At 36.9% G+C, this 26,137-nt stretch overlaps 1 protein-coding gene across 7 annotated transcripts in view; it reads right to left on the bottom strand.

The window, feature by feature from the left end:
- Window positions 1-17,350, bottom strand: part of msn (serine/threonine-protein kinase msn) — a 49,000-nt gene extending 31,650 nt beyond the window's left edge. For 6 of the 7 annotated variants that reach the window (XM_085951671.1, XM_085951672.1, XM_085951673.1 and 3 more), the window contains exons 1-5: window positions 17,047-17,341; window positions 16,763-16,828; window positions 10,068-10,275; window positions 3,531-3,707; window positions 363-594 (exon numbers count right to left, since the gene is read on the bottom strand). In XM_085951671.1, the coding sequence (XP_085807797.1) occupies window positions 363-594; window positions 3,531-3,707; window positions 10,068-10,275; window positions 16,763-16,828; window positions 17,047-17,112 (749 nt within the window). In that variant the 5' untranslated portion in view covers window positions 17,113-17,341. Of the gene's footprint in view, window positions 1-362; window positions 595-3,530; window positions 3,708-10,067; window positions 10,276-16,762; window positions 16,829-17,046 lie in introns of all 7 variants that reach the window. The other variant, XM_085951678.1, reaches the window with a different exon arrangement.
- Between the last annotated feature and the right edge of the window lie 8,787 nt (window positions 17,351-26,137).

The following is a 26,137-nucleotide window of genomic DNA, read 5'->3' as shown; positions in this document are numbered from 1 at the left end:
TGAATGCTGGCCACATGCTCAACTCACTAAATCCATGTTCTGAGTCCAACGCATTGAAAAGACAACATGTGAGTTTTCCAGATCTGGGATTCAAACCTGAGACCCACGACTTTATAAGCTGATACATTAACACTAATAGGCCATTGAGGAACACCATGCGAATTTACCAGTAGGTAAGTCACAAATGTAAAAGAGGATGTACTCTGACTATTCTGCAACTTAAATTACACGGCTGTGTTTTCATAGTGCTATATAAAGGACAGAAATGCGGGTCGACATAGATATGTGAGGACGGATTTATAGAAGGCAGATCGCCACTAAGATATCAATAGTCCCAAGTACACCCTGAGTTAAACCATTACCTGGGTATAAGAAAGAGCGCCCTCATGGGATGCAGGTCGCAGAGGGGCGGCTGGCTCTCTGCCATCTCAAGAGCGGTGATACCGAGAGACCAGAGATCGCTGCGGTTATCGTATGTAGCTTCGGGATTCTCATCACATGCAATAACTTCAGGCGCCATCCAATACGGCGTGCCGATGAACGTGTTACGCCTTCCGATGGTTCTGTCCAACTGGGCCGATACTCCAAAGTCAACTGGATAAACACAAATAATTTTTTCATCAGTAAATGAATAGCACATTTGAAGACGGCGAAGAAGTGACATACATTTAATTTGATTTGAGTTCAATCGCTTACAAATAATTGCACAAGCCGGGACCATTTACAATAAAAATATTACTCCTCGAGACGTCTGTCCATTTGTCCGTCAGGTTTATCAGACGTGTGATACCTTGCCAAGTGGCATGAACTTGATTCTAGGGCAGAAATTTTTATTTATTCTTTAAAAAAAAATACAAAACATTGTGGACATAACAAATCTGAATTCAGAATGTTCACAACATAAGATTTAAATTGAAAAAAAAACTGTTAAATAATAATACATACTTGTATAGCAAATATTACCCTCACAAGAGAAAAAAAAATAAAAAATGTTATACAATAAAATAAAATTTAAAAAACAAACTACACAGCACATCACATAGTCTGGCATGGTGCCTGATGAGCTTGACACGAGGAAACGGTTCTGACCCAAGTAGGTCATAGATAGGATTGGAAACCATCCCTCGTGATAGCAGGCAAAAACGTCTCAAGAGCAGAAGTGCCTTGTAGAAAATCGGTCAAAAAATAATCATTTTAAGTCACAATTTAGTAATTTTAAAGACTATATTACAAAATTATGACTTCAAACCTATTAGAATACAAATCAATCCAATGAATAGGTATCCTCCCAGCATCAAAATATTAACAAACAACTACAATATGGATCTATTTAGTCAATAAAAATGTAAGATATAATATTGTGTATTTTTACAATCCATATGTTTGCATCGCTGTGAAATACTTCCTGACTAATGGATGGCCACCTTAATGTAAACATGTGACATGATGTCATACTTTGTCAGACCAAGCTGATAGTTTCGAAGGAATTATTATTTCTTCAAATATAGATAGGCACATCAAAATAAATCATTCATTGATTCTTGGAAATACTTATAAAAATAGCATTCCTTTTCAGTGGAGAAAAAAAGTAGATAAATATTATATAAAAACACAATTTATAATAATATATTCTTGGAATTTCAAATTTCAATATCAAGTGGATTTCATAGTACACCTGTTATTAAAATTCCAAGAAGAGACTTTCTCACTTAAAAACCATTGTGCAGTGCAGTAAATTTTTGTTTCAAGATAATATTTGAATATTTTCATTAGTGTTGCAAGCATATGATCAAATATCGAATCTAATTCTCCTAGATTCTTCTGGATCATGGAACAACAGATACACAACAGATACACAACATCAACAACGTAGAAATTTATTCCAAACATAAACTCTGCGATCACTCTTTCCAAGAACATACAAATATCACACAAACTCACACAGAATACTAACAGGCCACAGACCAGTGCGAGCCCATCTAAAAAGATTTAGATTGAGGGATGACGACTGTTGATGTGACGGCTACACATCTCAAACTGTGTGGCATGTCATCAACGAATGCTCTCTACTAGAAAAAGAGCGGTGGACTCTCAGAACTCTATGTAGACAGCATAACCATGAAATTGACCTCCAAAAAACCTTATGAAATAACCAATTGGTTAATGTGTGTCTTGTATATCCCGTAAGTCAGTTTACCGGCCTGACTATCTTCCGCCATTGCTCTAAGCAGCTCTTGCAGCCTGTGACTTAAAAGGAACGGAATACTTGCATCATGCTCTCACTAAAACTTATTATGTGCCTCACGCGAGATAGTCTCAAGGAGTAGTTTAATGGGATGTAAGGGGAAATCATTGATCCATTCTGCATATCGATTAAAATGAGATATTTATTGACAACAGTGTGAAATCTCAAGAATAATAATAAAGAACCTAATTTTAAACTTTCCACTCCTATTACGCCAAAGTATCAAACAACGCCTAAGCAATATAAGTACAGTAGAACCTCGATATGACGGACAAAATATCCAGTCAAATGTGAAATTTGTTAAAAATATTTTGCTAATATAATACATGTTTAAATCCAAGTGTCACCGCTTGTAAACAATGTTTTGTTAATAATAATCACGTCATACCTCTCGCACTCGAATTCGAGTCATAAAGCCATCGTGCTCATAGACTGAACGTAGCACTGACATGTGCAACACTGTCCGCTAATTCACACAGCTGCACATCAGTTTAGTTTGTTTACCCGAAGTGAATGGATGCATTTATTACTTCATTAAATAAGATTACAATGGTTAGGAGTAGATGAAAGTGACCCTGGGTATAACATCATGACTGAAAGTGAAATAGCAGGTCAAGTTATGATCTTGTAAAATGGGGATGGAAGTGAAGATGGCGAGGAAGAAGAAACAACATGCCGTAAAATAAAGTTATCAGTGATAAGATTGCATCTCGATGACCTAATAACATTTATTGACTATTTGTCAGATAACGAAATCCAACTATATTACACGCATTTTCGTAATTCTAGAGAGTTGATTATAAAAAATCAAAAGACTCAAAAGTGCAAACGAAACTAGATTATTTTTCATAGCAGGATTACGGTATCGAACGATATCGAACATTAACGTCACTCCATAACGGTTATGTCTGGATATATCAACCGAAGACGAATAAACAGGATTTTGATTGTGTTTTTATATAACAGACTTTCAGCTTTAACGGACACCCCTTCGCTCGTATTAGTCCCGTTATATTGAGGTTCTACTGTATATAAATACATATTTTCAACAATTAATTGTCTTTTAACTAATGGTTCCCATGCATCTCAATCCCTTTCAACATCGACATCTTCCCCTGAAAATAACGAAGTTTTCATTGGTCAAAATCAACTAAGGACGACCCCAGGGTCTCTGGACTAGAAAGATGAGGGGTTTCAAGGTGCTAATACTGATTCGTTATTAAGCAGATAATATACACTGACAAAATATGTCAAGACAAATAATACTAGTAAACATTAGCTGTACCCAATTTCACTTCTGCATTATCGGTGAGCAGCACATTCTGCCCTTTGATGTCTCTGTGGATGACCTTGTTGGAGTGCAGGTAGCTCAGTCCTCTCAGGATCTCTCGGCAGATGTAAGCTATCCACTCCTCCTTCAGGGAGTTACCTTTGGTCGACTTCACCAGATCTGTCACGGAACCTATCGACAAAAATACAGAAGGAAATTATAACAAATGTTTAAACTCAAGTAAATGAGGCAAAAAACCAAATGGAAATACAATATATTCATTGACGAACGTGACTCGATACTATCCCTAATCCATATCTGTAAGTGGTCAACCAGATCTACGTTTGACTTCTGGCACCCCGAATATAAGTTTCTTTGACGTGAATGATTCTTCCGTCATATGTACATGGCCCAGAAATCCAAGACAACCCAATTGACACAACGATGTGATGCCTCCTGCAACTTGGTTTTATATATCTATCTCCACTGTGACTCGTGTGTCATCGGTGGGTCAGAAGATACCACACAGCACACTTCGCTCAAATCAGCCCAGCACGATACATGCGTCGTTCATACTATAATTGAAACATGTGAGTCACGGGCTGCCCGTGAAACAGTCGTATACCAGATTTGATGCACATGCATCATGACTGATTCATTTGTCATGGCTAAAAACTACATTTCCATCCAGCCAACGTCTTCGTGAAGGCTCTGAAGATAGGAGCGAGTGTTGACTGTGAATACATTCGATGAGAATTTTTGATATTCGTGACTCGAATGACCTAATCAGTGAGAACGAGACATGAAATGTAATTGATGGAAAGACTTATGTTGAAATTTAAGTGACTCATTTCTCATGCTACCCAGTTAGTACTCAATCCACGTTTTCGCAGTTGTCACATGCCATTTTTTCTATTCATCTATATTTAAAACATCGTCTTTATGCTGCATTCGAATCAAACACCTCCTTGCATATTATGCTGCCCTGATAGCAAAGTTTTACTTCAAAAACTTCAAAGCAAACACTTAACTTATATGAATTGCAATATGACCCCTCAGGATCAGAAAACCGTATCCCATTTTTCTCTGTTTTACAGGAGACGCTAAACACAAGTAAAGTCTTTTATCTGTTGAATTATTTGATAAGTCTCTGTGTCGCAACGTAATATGTTATTTTATGTCCGCTACCATATGTAACTCTAAAAATAATAAATTTAGTGTTTACTTTACAGATAATTGACTAACATAAAAGGGTCTATGTCAGGGATAGCAAATTGGATTTCATCAATGTGCCAAAGGAAGATTAAAATTAATCCAATATATTTCCCATGTCTATGTACAGGGTATAGATAAGTACTGTTATCATACGAAAAACCCTAGTGCGGGACAGTTCCAAATTCCAAATCAGCAATTTAACCAAAAACATCATTCGGATACCCCTGACGAATGTTTAGAATCTCTGACAAAGATAAGTAAATAATAGCACCCTCGATGGGCGAAAAAAAAATTGTACCTGCCGGCGAAATCGTCGCTCGGCCGAAATGACAGAAAAAAATCACCGTTAGGTCTTAACTTGGCCGGATAGCTTCCCCTCACCCCACAGCCGTAGCGATGCGTCTCCCGCCTCACCTTACCAACCAACACGCTTTTTAAAAAAAAGATATTCAGTTTGCAAGTAACCCCTAAATAAACCGGCCGTGGAGAAATCGTTTCTCAACGGACGAGTCGCTCCTGCGGGAAGCAGCACAATTGGCAAGATAAGCCGGACGATATGTTACCCTAAATTGATATCAGTGCACCCCTTTTACCGGTAATGTGTTAATATTAATTCCTATAACTACCTTTAAACACGAATCGTGCGTCCGAAAAAGTGCTTTGGCGTCAATGCCGCCGGTGTGACCTAATACGTGCTCAAAAATAGCGACAATAATGTGCCTAATCTAAGATCCTCGTTGTAGCCTATATTGTAAAATTATCAATGTTTATCCTAATGTAATTACAACCCAGGCTTGTATAATTTAGTGTAATTAAATTTCTCCGCGCGGAGGTTTCGAATCAAAGTTTCTGAATTATAATTATGTCCCATGATGTCACACATTTCCCCCAACTCGAAGTGATGCTGGATGAAGGGTCTACCAAGATACATGTGAGTCCTTCTTCCCGGTATTAGTACCTACATATAATAATATTAGTTCAATATAAACAATAAATTATCTAAAACCAGTTCTAAAAATATATATATAAGACATAAAGAGATGGTAAATCTTTTGTGTCATATTACTTGCAAGATTTTTTTACGATGAGCCTGTATATTGTCGATTGCAGGGTAATTCCGCCGAATCTTCTATTTACCAGTTTGTAGTAGTATTTTAAAGCTTCTGAACCATGCATGCAATCTTGCGACTCGCACAATAATACGTATTTACACGTGCATTTTCTTGTTATGGCCGCGATAATACGTACTGTCAGCAGGATATCCATGAATGTGTAAACGGGGTATAATTACGCACAACACAACGGCATGACATAACCGCTGCAGTGGGTCAATCGCCCGCTATTGCCTCCCGAGGCGTTAACTGTCGCCCGATTATCAAACACCTGCGGGACCGGTAAAACATAATATGTGTTAATTATAATCTAAAAGTTCGGTTTGATGGCACAGTCAATAGCAGGTGAAGCATGGTGGTTTACCTGCTAGATTTTACAAAAATTCCTTGCATGCCACTTTTGCATTTGCCATCTCTGGTCAACATTATTGGTGATAAAATAAGCTAATCTGTCATTTCGTACATACTCAGTATCACAATACTGAAATTGTATGATTGATAAGCTTAATTTCTTTATCAGCATATCCAAGATACAATACAAAAACTGGTGATAGCATTTTATTACAAGGCCTTGGTAAATTCATTCTCGATTCCACGAATCCGTTGCACTTAAAAAATACAATAAGGAATATTGTTAATATTACTCATTTCAAGTGTTCGCTTATCTCTGTATATGTTAATTTTATCTTACTAATAATATCTGGGATATTTTACTCAAAATATCTTGAATTTTGGTATACTCGGCGTCCGCAGTGTCAGTTACAGACGTTTCTTTACACTGCTCCTTGCCTAATTTGTCTAAAGCAGTGACGATACATTGTTTGAAAGATAAAGAATATGCCTACAAGCTAACAAATTTCAAAGCTAATGTTAAAATGGCAGCCATGTCAAAATCCTTTTTCTTCTTTCGACCATGTCCGATCCTAATAGGATTATATTTGCCTCCACAGAGTGGAGATTTGTATTAACAGATTTTGTTTTTACGAGAAATGGATGTCTGCCACTTGCTCAACCTATTAGGTCCATAATGTGACTCATACACAAATTGAAAAACAATATGTGTACTTGCCAGACCCACGATTCGTACCTGGGACCCATGATGCTATAGACCGATGTCAAAAAGTGTCAAAATCACCTACGAGTTTTACATTTTCACCATCTAAAACGTTCAATATCTCAAAAAACATTTTAACACCCGCAAAAAAAGATCACAAAAACATTGAACAATCAGCGTGGTGTTGTATGTATGTATAATTTGTAATTCAGTCATAGCTTATCAAATCCCAGTTGGGTTTTAATCGTACAATATTTTACTGTAAAAAGCATGGCGTTATATTCGAGCATTGCTGAAAAACAATACATAGATATGTATTTCCCCCCACAAGCATTTACCTACCAAATTCCAAGAAATTTGTCTAGACAAGATCTGTAGTATTTAGGTGATGTAACTACTTACTGTTGCATTTTTATTGTCATTTGAGTTAATTGTTAATTTCTTTTATTTTGTTAACTGTCAATTCATGGTGGAACTGCATTGTATTGTTGTTTTTATTTAATAAAACGCAATTTTTATGTAGTACTTATTCTACTTTTAATCAAGAGATTAGGACCGGTTTCGTCCGCCTCAGAGGGACATTTTCTTGTATTGAATTCTATCCAAGAACTCTCTAAAAGTAACATGGACAACATTTTGCTTGTTTATATTATTTTATTGCGGTTCATCACTCTACCTCACAGATTCTCGCATCGTAGCCGACCCACCCTCACCATGTAGCAATGCTACAAGAGCGTTCTACATGTTGCAGAGTTAAAATGCCGTTAAATTGAAGGAAATGATGATTGTGCTTGCTCGTTTGCTTTATGCTGTGAGGCTAGATTAGAACATTTTTTTTGAGTGGGGTCTACACCCATAAACTACCATGGCTGCCACGGACCATTTGAAGACGCTCGGTCAATGGAATAAAGCAATTGAAGTGGGGTAGCATTGCATCATCCGGGGATGGAGAAAGTTTCCGGAGAATTGCAAGACCCAAGAAGTGTAGTAGTACCAAAAATGTAAATTAAAAAAAATGTGTGGAATTTATTATTTATATGACAAACGATGAGACTTATTTGTATTTTTAGCATCAGCTGATAAAAAGCCAATGAACCCACTGCACTGTTCACATTAATTTTATCTTAAAACGTATATTCAATACTAATTATTATTACATAAAACATTTAATGACTGTCAACGAAAGGCCATTTCTCCACTCAGATACTGTCATTGGATGCTGTGAAAGGATAGCACTGTAGAGTAAAACATACAGTGATCTGCCATTGTCCAGTCATAGGCAATAAAGCAATAAAACATAAGATATTTGAAAACCGGTCGAAAGGCATCTGCAAAAGCATAACTTTTTAGTTCTAGCGTATTATTTACCATATAGACACGACAACACGAATTTAGGTGAACATTTTGCTAACCAAGTCTGTACATTTAGTCAGTCAAAATCGTAAATATCTGTTACAGAAATCACTTATTTAGAATGTAAAAAAAACCCTTGTACTATTATACTTTTCCAACTTTTTTCAGGATTTTCATTCCAAGATGATTATACCTATACCAACTGAAGTACTGGGCCTCAAACAAGGTCGTTTTATTGATCGATGCATTTACCTCACTTAACAAAACAATAATAATTACATTCTTCAATATTATATCTAGGAGGCATACATGTCAAATTGAAAATAATTCTGACAGCCAAAAAAAACAAAAGAAATTAAAATTGAATCTAAAATAGGTAAACTTTATCAGCTGTGAACATGGGCGCCGCCAGGATTTTGTGTAAGAACCTCAACTATAACAACATTCATCACAGTCGGTACCTTTTACAATAATAGGTGCCGTCAGCGTTGTCTATATACGGAGTATGTGTGTGAGTATTGAGATCAATGAAATGCTTAACTAAAATTCAGATAATTATCTAAAAAAAAATTTGAACTGAAGGTTGTGCACTTGCACCACCTTGCACCACAGTGCCGGCGCCCATGGTTATGAAAATTCATAATTGAAATTGGCAGACGATGTAATTTGACAAAACCAACTTTGTATTTTTATAAATGCAAATGCCAGTTGAGGTCAAATAGGAAAAGAAAATCAAAAAATCATAATATTTTGACTGTATTATGTGTATGCCGGGCTGGATTGAGTGTCGCAATAGAGTTTGTAGTCTAGCATTAAGAATTGCAAAGGGAAGTGTTCTTTTGGTCCGGAGGGCAAAACCCTTGTCGTTAAAACTATCAATATGAAAAACTAACCATAAAGGTGTAAAAGTATTATTTCCTTCTAAAACCTTCCAATAAATCTTTTTTATGCTTTGCAAAATGTTTTCAATTATTTTAAGGGCCCACATGTGCCACGTAGGTCAAAATAGAGATTTTATGGTATTTTCAGAGCAAGCTGGTTTTTTATATAATGTTAAGAAGTAGGTATCAGCGAGATGTAAAATAATATTGTTTTCATTTTAAAATGCAGTTCAATAATAATTTTCGTAGAATCGAAGAAAACACAAAAAATCTTGTACACACTTCGCCCCTTAAGGAACCACCACATTAATTACAGTATAATTTATACATATATACTGTATAATTTAATTAATAACTAGTTTTCCAGTGCGTAATGCGAATGAAAGCTTTGAAAAAATGTTTTTTAAATAATTGAAACTGCGCATTTGGAAAATGTCTTTATTTAACCCATTCGCTGCTGACTAGATAATGATTTTTTAATTACCACTTTTAAAATGCACGTTAATTACATCGATTGGCCGCCTGGTCATCACGCGCTAGGTACGTTTTCAGCGTCTAAAGTATTAAGTACTCATTTTCACAATAATGACTTAATATTTTTACTACCAATCGTAATAATTAATTAATAATAAAAATAAATAAACAGTTGCAAAAACGTTTCGATCACAAAAGAGCCTGTTTGCCTTACAATATCGAATTTCTCAGTTAAAATGAATGAATAATTTTTTTTCTCAAACAATGCCTCCCAAACAGATTAAAATATTCTGTACATCACTCAAATATTTAGATTGCTAGACTAAATTGAAATCTTATTTTTGCTATCCTTAAAAATCTTAAAATTGACAAATGGGCACTTCTGCATCCGAATACTGAACTGTCATTGAATAGTCAATGTTCACTTGAACAGTAAAGTAGTTAATAATATTGATTATCTTACCGGCTCCGCAGTACTCCATAACCAGCCAGAGCTGGTCGTCCTTCCCCGGCGGACTTTTCTTAATGAAGGCGCCGTAGTAGGTGGCGATGTTCCGGTGATTGGAATACTTCTTCAGGACGTTGATCTCCAATTTTATTTCCTCTTCTTCGTCTTCCGTGACGTCCATAACCTTAATGGCGGCCAGCTGTCCCGTCTTGGTGTGCCGCCCCTACACAGACATGATAACACATGGAGATTAATCATAATGAAATATAAGACACTTATGAATGCACTGATTGATGTTTAAGTAAATATTAATAGACGATTTCGAAAGGTGTATCAAGTATTTATATTTAAATATCAATAAACATGCCAGGTTTAATATTAAAAAATCAATACTAAAAAGAAATAATCAGTATTTTATAGAAGTAACTCGGGTCAACAGAATAAAATAAATGCCTATTTTAATGTTAATAGTTTCTTGACAAGTAAAAAACTTTAAATGAGCTGCATAGCGGTTTAGGGTTACCATCATCCCACACGTAATTCATGAATGTAAATTGTAATAGCTGAGATAATAGTATTGGAATATACTTATATATATATATATATATATATATGAGACGAAAACACAGAAAAAACAGCTAATAGTACAGTTCACAGGAAAGGAAGAGAATTTTTGTCTTCCAGACTCAACTTAAAAGCGCCGAATAGTCCAATTGTTTTACTACTTTTTTCGACATCACAACTTAGATATATTTGAAAAACGCTTTAAATGTATTTCTGTGATCAATTAAGTTTTCTGAAAAACGGTGCAAATACATTAAAACTAAAATTTGGAGACATCCTGATGACTTCTAGAAATCACCTTCAGAAAGTATCTACCTTAATTCGAAATCACAAAAGACAGTCACCAATATTATTGAAAATTTTAAAATATCTCCCGACGCATAGTTACTTATTGGTTAATTTGTCATCTGTGTCAATTCAAGGCAAGCACTAATATATATTTTTTAATATGTATAATATGGTAAATCTAATGTGTAGGTAGGTATATATCGTAATAAAAATTAAATGAAACTAAAAAATTAATAGGTATGTATCTGACTCATTTCGAATATATGTTTTTTTTTAATTTAAATAGTTACCTACTTAACCCACAATTACTTTAAGAAGGTTATTATCTCTATGCAGAGTTACAGTTATTTATATATGAGTTTCAACATAGTAACTCATATTTCTGAAGAAATAATGTCATTCTGGTAATAAGCCGTGTATATTGAGGGGTGTGTACCACCAAACATATTACCCATGAATCAAACTATTTAAATTGATCTTAAATGCTCATCCAGTGAAACAGAATTCCAAGAAATTTCAGTTATGTGGTGAATCATCACAGCAGTAACAAGGCATCTTATCACATATCATATAGATATCTTATCAGAGGTAAAACAGGTCACAATAAAACATATCATATGTTACTACAAAAGAAAAATAAAAAACAAGAGAAATTTTGGATTGTTTCAAAACATATTATATTATTTATCAATAATAATATTATATTGCATGGATTGTCATTGCAGTCAATTGACCCATAAAAGGTGACTGACTGGAGGCTGATTGTGATTACAATGTAGATGTCAGCATTTAGAATTAGACAAATTAATAAGCAGTTAGAGTCTGTTTTCTATAAGCTGTGCCGGTTCCCCCACCCCCCGCTTCAGCATCCATCTCGTTCCCTCCAATTGAAAACTTGCAACAGTTGAACGCGATGGCACAATGCTTTCCGTGTGACGTGTACGCCAGTTTAAAGAATACAAACTCTAACTACCAAAGTATTACCGATATTTAGTTAATTTTCTACAATAACTCACCTGTGGGGTGGGAAAGAGGTAAACTCAAAATGAAATCTTCCTAGAGCCGTACCATTTGGAGGATTCAGCAGCAAAAAATGTCAAATGAAGAGAGTTTGGACAATGCCAAAGGAGTCTTATAATTTTTTGCATTACAATTCTCAATGTCGATTCTGTGACATTCTGTGTGGTAAAATGTGTAGCTATATAACGATTTTTATTCTATATATTGACACATTGATGCATTGAAACATCTTTTTATGTTTAATTATTAAAAACTAGCAATACAAATCGACCCTGTCCGTGTGAAGTAAGGTCAGATATACAGAATGAAGACATAGATTGATTGTAAATGTTTGCTATCCCCACCTTTATACTGAGTTAAACTTGAAGATGCCGAAAGGCAAAACCAAGTCCATAACAGACAAATTTTGCCAAACTCTTGTTTGCCTGAGTTTTCCTGAGTTTGCCAAACCTTTCACTCTTTGAAAAGTGAATGAATGCCTACAAATGCTCTTAGTAGAATGTCTACTAAATTGGTTGACTTCTTTCTTTTTAACAATACAACAGTTCATGAGATTCAATGATACAAGTATAGTAGTAGCAGTGAAACAATCGCAGAAACATCCAGGGCTTAATGCAATGATAAAGTCACATAGATGGATTGTGACCTCAACGGATATCGAACACTGAGGCCCTGAATGAGAGACCGATGCCTTACATTTTGAAATACAAGGACAATGTTATGACACATTCCATGTTGAGAGGATGAACTCTTGGATTCAAGTGGATTTAGTGGTTAACACCAATCCTCGGAAGACGAGCTTGTTAAGATACCCTTGCATAGGTCATAATTCATAATGATACATCTTCTACAGTAAGATGAAATTATTAATTTTTGTAATTTGGTTATTGATGTTGGCAATTTGGCTATTAATATTAATTTCATAATTTGTGTTATTACTTAGTGATGGTAATTTGTTATTAAGTAAGTACTTTTTGCAATTCGTCGTTATTTATATTAGTCATTTGGTTGTTAATATTAGGATATTTGGTATGTCTTATTGTAATTTCATATATTAACGTTGGTACCAGTCTCGGTCTTATTTGACAGTAATTTAATCATACATAATTATACTTCATTTGGATATTAATGTTTGTAATTTTGATGGTTTCGTCTTAAATACTTTGAAAATTAATTCTATTTAATCTATAATCTAATTTAGTTATTTTAACCATGTCTGATCCTAATAAGATCAAATGGGCCTCCGCAGAGTGGAGGTTTGTATTAACCAATTTTTGTTTTTACGAGAGATGAATGTTAGCCACTTGGTCAACCTATTAGGTCAATGCTCTGACTCAAACATATATTGAAAAACAATATGTGTATTTGCCTGACCCAGGATTCGAACCTGAGGTCCACGATGTTATAGGCCGACGCTTAAGCCGCTTTAGTTATTAACGTTTATAATTTTGATCACCTATGTTTTTCTCGGTTAACAAATATTACTGCTGCACCACCACACTGTCTGTGTCTTGGCTCTTATAGCCATGGGTATATATATGGGTAGTTTATGGGTGTGTACTTCAATACATGTACATGTGCTCAGTCTGGATGTGGACATGGCAATTTCAGTTCAATCAGCCAAAAGTATTTCACGGTACAGTTCGGTTATCAGGAATACAGCGGAAAACACATTTTGAAAATACCCGATATACTGGATTATTTGTTAGTTTGGGTTAGTTTAGGTTAGGTTAGGTTGTGTTTGGTTAGGTTGTTACTAACAAATAATCCAGTTTATCGGCTATTTTCAAAATGTGTTTTCCGCTGTATTCCTGATAACCGAACAGTACCTATTTCGCAAAATAAAGAATTATTTTATTTCAGAAAAGATCGTATTACATTATTAAAATTATATAAACTAAGCCAATACTTCTCAAACTGTTAGACCACCACAACAGACCACCCAACAGATTTTCACAATAGATCAGTTGACCACAAATTTTATATTTCTTTGAACAAGTTCGTTGATGTAAAATCCCAAACGCCTACATACAACTTTCGATGGGCAGTAATCAACCAAACTATGAGGAAGTTTGTCAACTTAATATCATTTCATAAACTAGAATGACTCAAGCACTCTTTTTGTACCAGCCCAAAATACCTTCCCCTCTTCCAGGAAGCAGGATATATATTATAATAACAGTTTTATTATAAGCAATGACAATATTAGTATTTCTAACTAAAACATCAGACACCTGTAACACAAATACGCATTATGTACGGCTTACTTAACTGATACTACCTTCCAATGACAAAGGGTGGAGGTAGGCTATTGAGATTCAACATAAATAGTGCACACCAAACATTGTCAGTCATACTTTGTTAACCTGACAATACAAATTATTGCAGAAGGTTTTTAAAATTTGATTAAACTCTACCTAACCAAACCATAATAGAAAAAAAATATTCCATGTATAAAATATCTAAACTTATATATCATGATTTAATGGCATAATTTTAGATATTTTATAGGTAGACAAATATTTTTTGACTATTATCTATTATGGCTTGGTTTACGCAGGGTTTAATTGAAACCAGACAACAATTAGTAGTCTTAGTTCATTTAAGTAAAACAAATAAGTATGAGCGATACAGTTTAGTATACGCTATTTATGTCAGATCTCCACAGCCCACCTCCACCCTCGGCCACTGCTATCTACTTATCAGATGTAATTTAGGTGAATAGAATATTACTTCTTCTTGTTCTTAGTCAGAACCTCATGACAGGATCGTGGCTTGGATGACTTGGCTATCAAACTGTCAATGGGTTGGCCTCACATCTGTGCGCATTCTACATCAGTGTCAGTAGAAGACCCGTGATAATACAATGTAACCATTACTTTGGTTTAATATTCTGACGTGGCACGTCTCAAAGACAAGACACCGCGGACGACACAAACGGACATTAATGATACTAATAATTATGACCGTTAGGCCACGCACATTCGATAACAATTTGTGGGTGTGACAGATCGCAAGAAGTCATCGGTGAGCATGCGTAGTTATAGATGCAAGTTAGGTGTACATCCCTATACCCAAAGTACTGAGTGTCTGGGTATGGGGAATGTACTTGGGAAATGCAAGACTCTTACTGTCGATACAATAAGATACTATAAACAGTAGGCAGGGTAAATATGGAAGTGAGTGGCAACTGCTAGATTTTGTTAATCATCAATTAATGTTAAAAATCAATAATAGGTAGGTATGTTATTTCGATATGTTTTAGAAATGGGTCACCCAAACCATTTTTCTGTGTGTGAAGCTGTTCCATTATCCTTTTTACATATCATAATAGTATATGAGGAGTCTATTTACAAAAGCCAATAAATCCAACAAAAGAAATGTACATAGGTATATTGTACAACACATACATAGGACTTAATAATAAATGTATTTTCACACATTCTGTGATGATTTATAATATTGTGCAAAAATCGTTTTTAAAGCACAGAACAGATTAATAAGATTGAAATGAAAAAGCCAGACGCCATGGAACAAGGCTTTGAAGCTAATTTCGGTTTATGACTTAATGACTGTCAGGCTGTAAATAATACAAAGCTAGCCTGAATGTTCTCAAATATTACCAACATTGAATGCGTGTTTCGTTTACATGACAAACTTTATTCCGTATCAAATAATATAACTATTGAAAATAACAATAAGTAATAATATATTTTTCAAGACATATTTAATTGTATCCCATATAACTACACGCTCGAGAATTAAGCCTTGTTACAGTGTCACCCAGAAGGCAACCCACTTCCCAATACTTCCTGGTCTAAATCATATGAAACAAATTTATAAATAATGATGGTTCAGTATAAATTTCGCTGTCTATATTTATGGTTTCGCAGGCAGTTATAAGCTATGTTTGTATTATAATGTGAATGCTCTGGTTCCGGTACAAGTCGAAAATGTTCCGCTTTAAAAACGGTCAATGTATATTGCAATTAATAAAACAATACCATCCATTCATAACAAATTCAAGTTTCAGGGTTTACCTTGCAATATTTATACATATAATAATATTATATCAAAATTAATTATTTGAGTGGCTCTAAAACGTGTAGAAATATTTTTTGGTTTTTTGACAAATGACAGTGTGAAGATTGCTACAAATTAAAATTTGCGTATTGATTATGAATGTTTTCCTATAAATTTCAATTGTCTGTGTCTCCTGTCAAAGTAAAGGCTGATTATTATGTGTGAAACAGGAACCCACAATATTTACAGGAGTGCAATGAATTACTAGTGTGTCTTTTAAGTTACGACATGCATCTGCAATCCTAACCATTGCGTATTTTAATCGTGTATAATTTAGAAAGATAAGAATTCTGGGAGATTTCCAGATAGATCGATATTTACGTTCAAGAATAAACCTCATTAGCATGTTACGAAATCATGGTAAGATTGTTAGGAAGTAGGTATTTCCACGACTACGCGGCCTAGACGAGTGACGAAAAGTTAATAAGTTGTATAGCTAATATATTAGGAATTACTGTACGTTTATGCTAATTACAAAATAAATAGATCTATAAGTACGTAGGTATATTGAACAACTTGCCGCGACAAGTGAACGAGATGAACTTCACAAGTACTCATTTAAACGGAATAAAAGAATGATTTAATGCAGATATCATTCGATATTGCGTGCAAAGAGCGCTGCAAAACTTTCGCAAGACGTCCCATTGTATTTGCATTATTGTATATTTACGTATTCAATTAAATTTGTTTCAACGAGACCCGTGGGTAACAAAATCACATAAACAATGTGTATTTTAAAACAAAAAAAATCTCACCTTATAAACTTGCCCGTAGGTTCCATTGCCTACGACTTCGATCAGCTCGAATATGCCCGCTGGGTCCTGCGAACAATATTATCAATTTATTACAATTAGAAAAAGGCTGTAGCACCCTGCGTGAGACAATAATCTATCGCTGGAATTCGAAGGAATGATTCACTCCCTAACTCACGAACACCAATTAATCACTGCACTATTAATTTGAAAGAATCATAAAAACAAGCACTAGATTATTATTTAATGATTTCTTTCATTGTTTTTAATGAGACCATTTTATTTACCTTGAGTGCATTCAAATCAATATCGTCAAGTGAACAATTCACAGACGGAGCTAGCTGGTGCGCCATCTTGCTCGTATTTTGTCACCCACGAAGACAAAGCACGAAATACTCATGAAAGTCTATATAAATTCAACACGATCGTGCCGCGGCAGCGTTTAGAGACCGTTCACGTTCGATATAAATCTATCCATTAATCTCATAATGTTCTAAAAATGTCATTATTTACAAAATAAAAACACACTTGTCGGACACAAACAGACGTAACATGGCTGACGCGCCCCGAATGGCGAATGATATTATCTATGGGCAAATGGATGCAGTGTTGCCATATTTCCAAAGTGGAGTTAAGCCGCGTTGACACGGTCCAAGTATGATCCAAGTAGACTTGGATAGGAATAATTAGTATGAAGATGTCTCATCCAAGTGACAGCTTCATACTATTTATTCCTATCCAAGTGACAGCTCCATACTATTTATTCCTATCCAAGTTAACTTGGATGAGTAGGACGCGGTCCAAGTAGCTTGGATAGGAATAATTAGTATGAAGATGTCACTTGGATGAGACATCTTCATACTCATTAGTCCTATCCAAGTCTACTTGGATCGAGTGCCATCCAAGTGACAGCTTCATACTATGTATTCCTATCCAAGTTAACTTGGATGAGTAGGACGCGGTCCAAGTAGCTTGAATAGGAATAATTAGTATGAAGATGTCTCATACGAGTGCACTTGGATGGCACTCGGTCCAAGTGTACTTGGATCGTACTTGGACTGTGTCAACGCGGCTTTATAGTACCGAGCCTCCAAAATTATAGTATTTCGCCCAAAAATATAGTACGCGTTGAATGACAAATACTTTTCTGCATTTTCAAAAAATTTCGCCTATAGTAATTAACGTCACCTTTTTTGAGCCAAAAATTCAAGTGTAAAGTAATTACGTCTCGTTTTTTAGACAAAATTTTCAAAATTATAGTATTTTGGCCGTATCTACTATACCAGTGGGTCTATTCTATGCTTATCGACCGCTAAAGTGATAAAGTGAAAAATATTATCAAACTTAGGGTAGGTTTGTATCAAAATATTAGCACTTATTGTAACAATTACACGAAGCCGGTTTTTATTGTTGCAATAAGTGCTATATTTTAACAGCACCTATCTTGCTGCTGTTAAAATATCGCACTTATTGCAACAATAAAAACCGGCTTCGTGTAATTGTTACAATAAGTGCTAATATTTTGATACAAACCTACCCTAAGTTTGATACTATTTATCAATTTAGTGTTCGATAAGTATAGAATAGACCCACAGCTGTTTTATATCGTATATAGTACGCAGACGAAAATTATAGTACAAATTTGCTTATATTGTGAAATTAGAGTAGGTACTTTGCACCAGTGGCGCACCCAGGGGGGGAGCCAAGGGGCCCTGGCACCCCCCAAAAATGAAAATTATCAGAATGAATTTAAACATTGAAATTGAAAGCCAATAAACTATACCTTTGGGCTTAGACAAATAAAAACACGGCAAAAAAATGATTTGTAATAATTCTCTAGCACCCTTTTTAGAAAAAATTCTAAGATTTTAATTTCAAACACAAAAATTTCGAAACACTAATGTCAAGTTTTTTTATAAACCCAATCCCTAATGGAACTGTCAAAAAATTCTCGGTGTCCACCCGAATACCGGAGTGGTGTAGGTCATGGCTGGGGAGGGCTGACAGGGCTCTAGCCTGAGGGCCCGGGCTGTGGGGGGCCCGGCGTGTCGGGTTGACCAGATAAGTGAGATAAACACACATCATAAATTAGCTTTAATAGTAAAAAAAAGTCGACTGCGGCGCTATTATACTTCATGGCTATGAAAATTTTCAATTACTTATATATTTTTTGATTATTATGTGTCGATACTCGACAGCTCCATTATTAAAGTAGATGTATTAAAAATCGCCAATAATTCACTGTATAAGTACCTACCCTTAATTTGAACTAAAACACAATATGAAAAACGTTATTGTAGTGTTGCACACTGCCTCTAATCTTAGCGGTAGGTAGGGGGGCCCGAAATATCCTAGCCTGAGGGCCCGTTTCAGGATGTGGGGACCATGGTGTAGGTACACCGAGTGCAATAGACAAAAGACCGATAAACGAGAAATTAGGCTGTGAAGAAGAAAAAGAGCCTATAGGACTAATTTACATTCTCTTCCTTGGGCCCCCCCAATAATAAATCCTGGGTGCGCCACTGCTTTGCACCAATTTAAGTACGGAAATATTGTATTTTTTCGTATTTTTTCTGATATTCATAATAATTATAGTATTTTGGGTGTATTATACATTTTTAATGTCGGACACAGTACGCGGACCACAATAATTAACAAAGGGCAATATATATTCGCACAATTGAATAGACTGTTTTCACAAAGCGCTGACAGCATTTAAAAAGATGTTCGTCACATCGGAAATGGATGATATTCACAAATCAACTACAACACTCAAATGATCGATTTGCACTAAGGAAAAAGTAGTCTTCACGTATCAATATACTATTGTAACCAATTAATCGTAAAAGAATACGAACACTATGAAAATTAGGTTTAATGATTTTAAACAATATTTGGCAAAACATAAGTATGTATTAGGTACCTACTTTCAGATTCAAATAATACTATAAATACCTATTTAGAAAGTGACGTTAATTAAAACTTATGTAATTGTGCCGCAGATGCCGTCATGAGCTTTTATGATTTTTTTTACGAAAACAGTTTATTCCAGTAGACATAAATACCTTTTTCTGTCGGCACATAGGTTTTTCGATTCAATAATTGTTAATTTAAAATTTGAAATGCTCATAGATTTTGATACTTCATTATCACAATCTAAGATTATATTATTAGGTACCTAATATTAGGTTGGGGTAGGTTAGGTTAGGTTGGGTTAGGTTAGGTTAGGTAAGGTTAGGTTAGGTTAGGTTAGGTTAGGTTAGGTTAGGTTAGGTTAGGTTTTTTTTTTTTTATTATGACATAAAGGGTACCTTGCTTGCTATGTACAAGGTTTTGTTAGGTTAGGTTAGGTTAGGTTAGGTTAGGTTAGGTTAGGTTAGGTTAGGTTATGTTAGGTTAGGTCAGGTCAGGTTAGGTTGGGTTAGGTTAGGTTAAGTTGGGTTAGGCTAGGTTAAGTTATATTAGGTTAGATTACGTTAGAATAGGTTAGGTTAGGTTTAGTTCAAAAATGATACTTATACAATCTCATGACGGCATCTGCGCTACATTTACCAAAATTTATATCGATGAACCGAAAAAGATATACCTAGGTGGTGTTATTTGGTTGTAGATTTACATCAAATAATATATGAACGGTAGCAGCACAAATATACACAAATTTATATTACTGCGTTAAACATTAATTATATTGACACCTAAGCATCATTTTTGCGATTGCCTTCTAATAAATTGTATTGCTGCTACAATTATTAGTTTGACATTTGTGAATTTCTACCTTTTCGTTGTGCGATATATTATTTGTCGGTGAAAACAATTTTACAAATGTGGGCATTATTTGTCAAAATTGAGTGAATTTATATTTACAATGAGTGATTTATGATTTTTTTTTGTGAAACAAACTATTATTTTATGTGATTTCATTTATTTATTTGTGAAATCATTTAAAACTACTTTCCAAATGTTAAAGTTATTTTTTTTGTGAATTTTGATTATTGCATTTTGCGATTAATTCCCACCCATTAACAAATACTATAATAATTATAATACGATTGGCAATACTGATATATGGTCACATTTTTGTACATCACAAAAATGTCACTACCGGCATGCTACGGTGAATATTAGTGCATATATTTATAAATGAACGTTCGCGACAAATTTTCAAATTAACTTCACGACGTCATACAAAATATGAATTCGATATTAAATTTTATAAAACATGTAACAAGAACACTCAAATTGTTCAATAAACCGATACCTAAATCTTTTTGAATTGATTACCTACCTATATTATTATACCTAGTCGGCATTGAATAAACTGTTATGTTGAATTTTATATAGAAATTTATATAGAAGTTATGAATGCTTTCATTTTGTCAGGAAAGAATACATAATTACTTATTTATCAATATTTGGCCTACAAAATAAGGTTTTCTTTAGTGTCGCTAATATTTAACTGATGATTTATGACTGCGACACAGATTATTATCATCCAGCAGTGCATCCAGTGTGGTTGAGATGATGATGATAATATGTAATGTTATTCATGGTACCTACATTTCTAAAGCCGCGTTGACACGGTCCAAGTACGATCCAAGTACACACTGACCGCGCGCCATCCAAGCGCACTCGTACGGGACATCTTCATACAAATTACTCCTATCCAAGCTACTTGGACCGCGTCCTGCTCATCCTAGCTTGGGTAGGAATAATAAATTAGTACCTATAAAGATGTCTCATACGAGTGCGCTCGGTCCAAGTCAACTTGGATCGTACTTGGACCGTATCAACGCGGCTTAATTTAAATAAATAATATTCTACGTACAGACCGACAAACTTATCTATATGGATGGGGGAGCCACTGTCGAAAACTACCCAGTCAAGACTCGCAATTGGCCAGAATCTGACATTCGATTGACGTTTTCAAAATGGTGTCCATTGGTAGTTCATAGTTCCATTTTGACCGTTATTTTTAAGCCGCGTTAACACGATCCATGTACGATCCAAGTACACTTGGACCGAGTGCCATCCAAGTGCACTCGTGTGAGACTGCTGCATACAATATTATTCGAATTTGACTTTGAAGTCCTTGAGATAGGGTTTGCTCTTCCTTCTTCGCGTGAGGTGTTATTCTACTAATTTAATTTCCTTTTTCTTGCCGTTGGTCATTCCTCCCTTTTTATTTACTGGTCATACCCGCGTCTTCATTTTTTATGTAGGGAGTTTGGGACTCCTTTGTCTTCTTTCTGGATTTGACTTTCTTATTGTTTACAAGTTGCGTCTGACAGTTCATTCTATCAAAAAAAATATCTTGGACGAACGTTAAGTGATATTTAAGTGAACGTTAAGTGATCAGTGATTATGGCGCAACATCTGAATGACCGTGAGGAGGATATTCTAAAAGCAATGGACACCAGACGGCGAAGCAGAACTGCTACAGGAGGAAAAGCTCAACGTACGAGCGTTGATTAAGATGCTGATGTTTGAGGTATCCTCGTTACGTACCTTATTTCAGCAGGGGGACCGACAAGGAGTGGCACAACGCCCAAAAAACAATTCTTGGCGGCCCCTACGGTCGTAGAGTTAGGTCTAAATGGCAAGTTGCGTCGGTGCGACCACTCGTCATCAGCTAACCATCTGATGGAGAGGACCATCGCGGCCCTCCAGAATGCGATGTTTCCCAACGAAACAGCTTCTGGAAGGGTATGCAAGGGTTAGTGGATTGGGCAACCAATCCTCAAAACATCATACAGCGATGGGCCTGTACCAAAAAATCGAAGAGGGCTTTGGTGACAACGCATAATAAAATTTGCGAGAACATGACTCAGATCCTTACCGGAAGGATACCTTCACTCGGGAGGCACTATAAAGGATTCCTCCGAGCTCAGAGTCCCGGAAGGCCCTCGAACTCACATTATGGCCGGGGTACTCCCAAGGGGCGACGTCCTATGGGAAGGGAGTTCTCCATCAGAGGTACGGGCTCCATCAGGGATCCGTACTCTAAGCGGAGGTGACCGCATCTGGACGACCAACAACATTGGAGGCCGCCTAAGAGACTTTCGGGGAGTCTGGATGGCGTAGTGTACCCCCCCCCAACATTGGTAAAAATAATAGCCGTAGCCCGCATACCTTTTGTGTACCACCATTTGTAAGTCCTTCTTTACTTTTACGGAAAGAATTTAAAACGCAACAATCAGCAGAGGTTACTCTCGAGATCGAGGACTTAAAGAACTCATGGGTTCTAGAAGAAGCGGGTCCAAACCCTAGTTTTCTCTCAACCCTGTTTCTGATCTAGAAACAAGACGGGACCCTATGCCCTGTTTTCAACCGAAAGCGTTTGAATGCGTTCCAATAGCCAAAGCCATTCAAACCAATTCACCATTACGAGGTTCCGGCCGTCTTACAAACAGAAGACTGGCTAGTAATAATAGATCTAAGCCAGGCGTACCTCCAGGTACCCATGGCTTCTCAATATGGCTCATGGCCAACCAATCCGAGAAACAGTCTCGGTTCAGGTGGAATACAGGATAACCTTCCTACAGTCTTTAGTGTGGTTAATAAATATTAAAAGATCCTGTCTGAACCCAAGCCAACAAAGAGGGTTTCTGGACATCACGTGGGACACACACAACAAGTGGAGGTTTCTGTCTCCGGAGAAGTGTGTAGCACTCCGTCACCATCAGCGCTAATGCAGGTACAAAAAGGTAGTTGGTCCCTAAGATAGGCACATATTCAATCCCTTCTGGGGCGACTCAACTTCACATCCTACATCCACGAGGAAGGTTGCATTGCCGACGGCTACAACGCTCCAGTCATCAATATTGCCGAGGTCCCATCCTCGCCAATTGATGACAATCCCACCACAGGCCCAACAGGACATCATGTGGTGGCTCTAGGCGATATGATAGTCAGAGTTGACACAATGCAGGTACAAAAAGGCAGTTGGTCCCTCAGACAGGCACATATCCAATCCCTTCTGGGGCGACTCAACTTCACATCCTACCTCCATGAGGAAGGTTGTATTGCCGACGGCCACAACGCTCCAGTCATCAATATGGCCGAGGCCCCATCCTCGCCAATTGATGACAATCCCACCACAGGCCCAACAGGACATCATGTGGTGGCCCTAGGCGATAGGATCCTCAGATTTGACACAACGCAGGTACAAAAAGGCAGTTGGTCCCTCAGACAGGCACATGTTCAATCCCTTCTGGGGCGACTTAACTTCGCGTCCTACCTCCACGAGGAAGGTTGCATTGCCGACTGCTACAAAGCTCCAGTCATCAATATTGTCGAGGTCCCATTCTCGCCAATAGGCGACAATCCCACCACAGGCCTAACAGGACATCATGTGGTGGCTCCTGGTGATAGGCTCCTCAGAGTTGACTCACAAAACGACATTCAATTACTTCCCGACGACAGACGCAGCCGACACAGTCTAGGGAGCCAAACTGAATGAACACCACCTATCAGGTACGTGGGAACAAGACCAGTTAGCATGGCATGGCATTCCAACAGGAAGGAAATGTTTGCAATTCAATCTCGGGTACAAGCGATCATTGGATCAGATCTGCTTCTGCAGACAGACAACAAAACAGTGGTGGTATACATCAACAACGAGGGCGGCACAAAATCTGTCACCCTCCTAAACCTATGCCGACAGATACTAGTATTTACCAGTCGAGCCAACATCACGTTTACTGCACAATACCTCCGCAGAAATTACAACTGCGTGGCAGATCATCTCTCCCGCAGACAACTCATTCCCGAATGGCACATCATCAACACCGCAACCACCCCCCTGTTTCAAAGATGGGGTGTTCCCGAGGTGGATTTATTCGCAAGCAAAACAGCGGCACGCTGTTTCACCACGTCTTCAGACTCGCGTGGATATTTCCCCCACCAAACTTACTTCCACGGGTCCTAGCGCACCTGAACTTAGCAAAAGGGAAGTACTTACTAGTGGCACCGAGCTGGAAATAATGCTTTTGGGGAGTGGACTTACGAAAAAGGGCGATAGTACCTACCTCCTTATACAATGCCTCACCTACATACACACTAGTAGGTACGGAGTATGGGTAATTTCGGGTGTGGTGAAATAACATCAAATTGAATGGTGGAAGAAAGGGCACTCCTTACTTCCAGATGGCGGCCTTCGACTCTAAAAATTTACAAAACTTGGAACAAATGGAAGACAATGACATGGGTAAAACGAACCTAATTGATCATAATAGCCCTCAACCAATGGAATTGGCCAGATACCTAGGCTACTTGCACAACACGGAGGGTTTGTCGTACATCACCATCCTGGTGCATAAGTCAGCCATAACCACATTTTGCAAATCGATGATCATTGTAGATATCAGCATCAATGTGGCAGTAGAACACAATATGTTAAAGGCAATTTCGGTACATAAAACCAAACCCGTCAAACCACCGGTTTGGGATCCAGGACGAGTGGTACCTAGATCATCTTAAGAAAACAACACCGGTGGAGTACAACCTATACGAAACGTCTCGCAGGACAGCTACGCGGCTGCTTCTCGCGTTAGGACAAAGGGTTCATGACATCACACTACTCAGTGATAGTAGACAATGGATTGGTGGATAAAGGTGACCACATAATTGTGTGGCCAATGTTTGGCGCAAAGACAGATACCGCCAAGCATCGTCAATCGGAATGGAAGCTAAGCGCTTCCACGTGTCAGAACATCGACCCTGTATTCTGGTCACGGAAGCTCGTCTGCATGTCAAACCCAAGGAGAGAGGAAGGTGGGGATATTTCGGAATTATTTATATCTTCAAGAGGACAACCAAAACCAGCCACCAGGACAGTTATAGGGAATTGGATAAGGTCAGTACTGTTGGAAGCAGGGGTACAAGAACCACCAGGCAGTGTCCGCTCAATGGTGGCTTCCTTAAATTGTAAATATACCCAATAGATGATATATTAAAGATTGGTAACTGGCGTAGTGAGTCGATATTTATTTCACTACATCTACCAGAGAACGATGGACACACCACCATCAGAAGGGGAAAAGAACCAATTCACTTCTCTATTCAACCCTATACATTGAACCTTACGATGGTCTATATTTCGTCAATGAATCATTGTCTCATACAGGAATTTGGCATATCCAACAGCAGGTGATAACAAACAGATATCTCAAGGACTTCAAAGTCAAATTCGAATAATGCAAGGAGTTTTACCTACCAATAAAACTCTTCTTATTCATGTTGACTTTGAAGTCCAGGTAACTTCTACCTGGTTCCTTGAGCCATATCATAATGAAGACAAAGGAGTCCCAAACCCCTATATAAAAAATGAACGTGCTGGTATGACCAGTAGGGAGGAATGACCAACGACAAGAAAAAGGA

The sequence above is a fragment of the Rhyacophila brunnea genome, unplaced genomic scaffold (assembly GCF_057557595.1).
Source record: "Rhyacophila brunnea isolate RB1 unplaced genomic scaffold, BYU_Rbru_1.0 scaffold_24, whole genome shotgun sequence".
NCBI lineage: Eukaryota > Metazoa > Arthropoda > Insecta > Trichoptera > Rhyacophilidae > Rhyacophila > Rhyacophila brunnea.
Note: the sequence above shows the minus strand (reverse complement) of the source record. Positions and strands in the feature narration are given on the sequence as shown.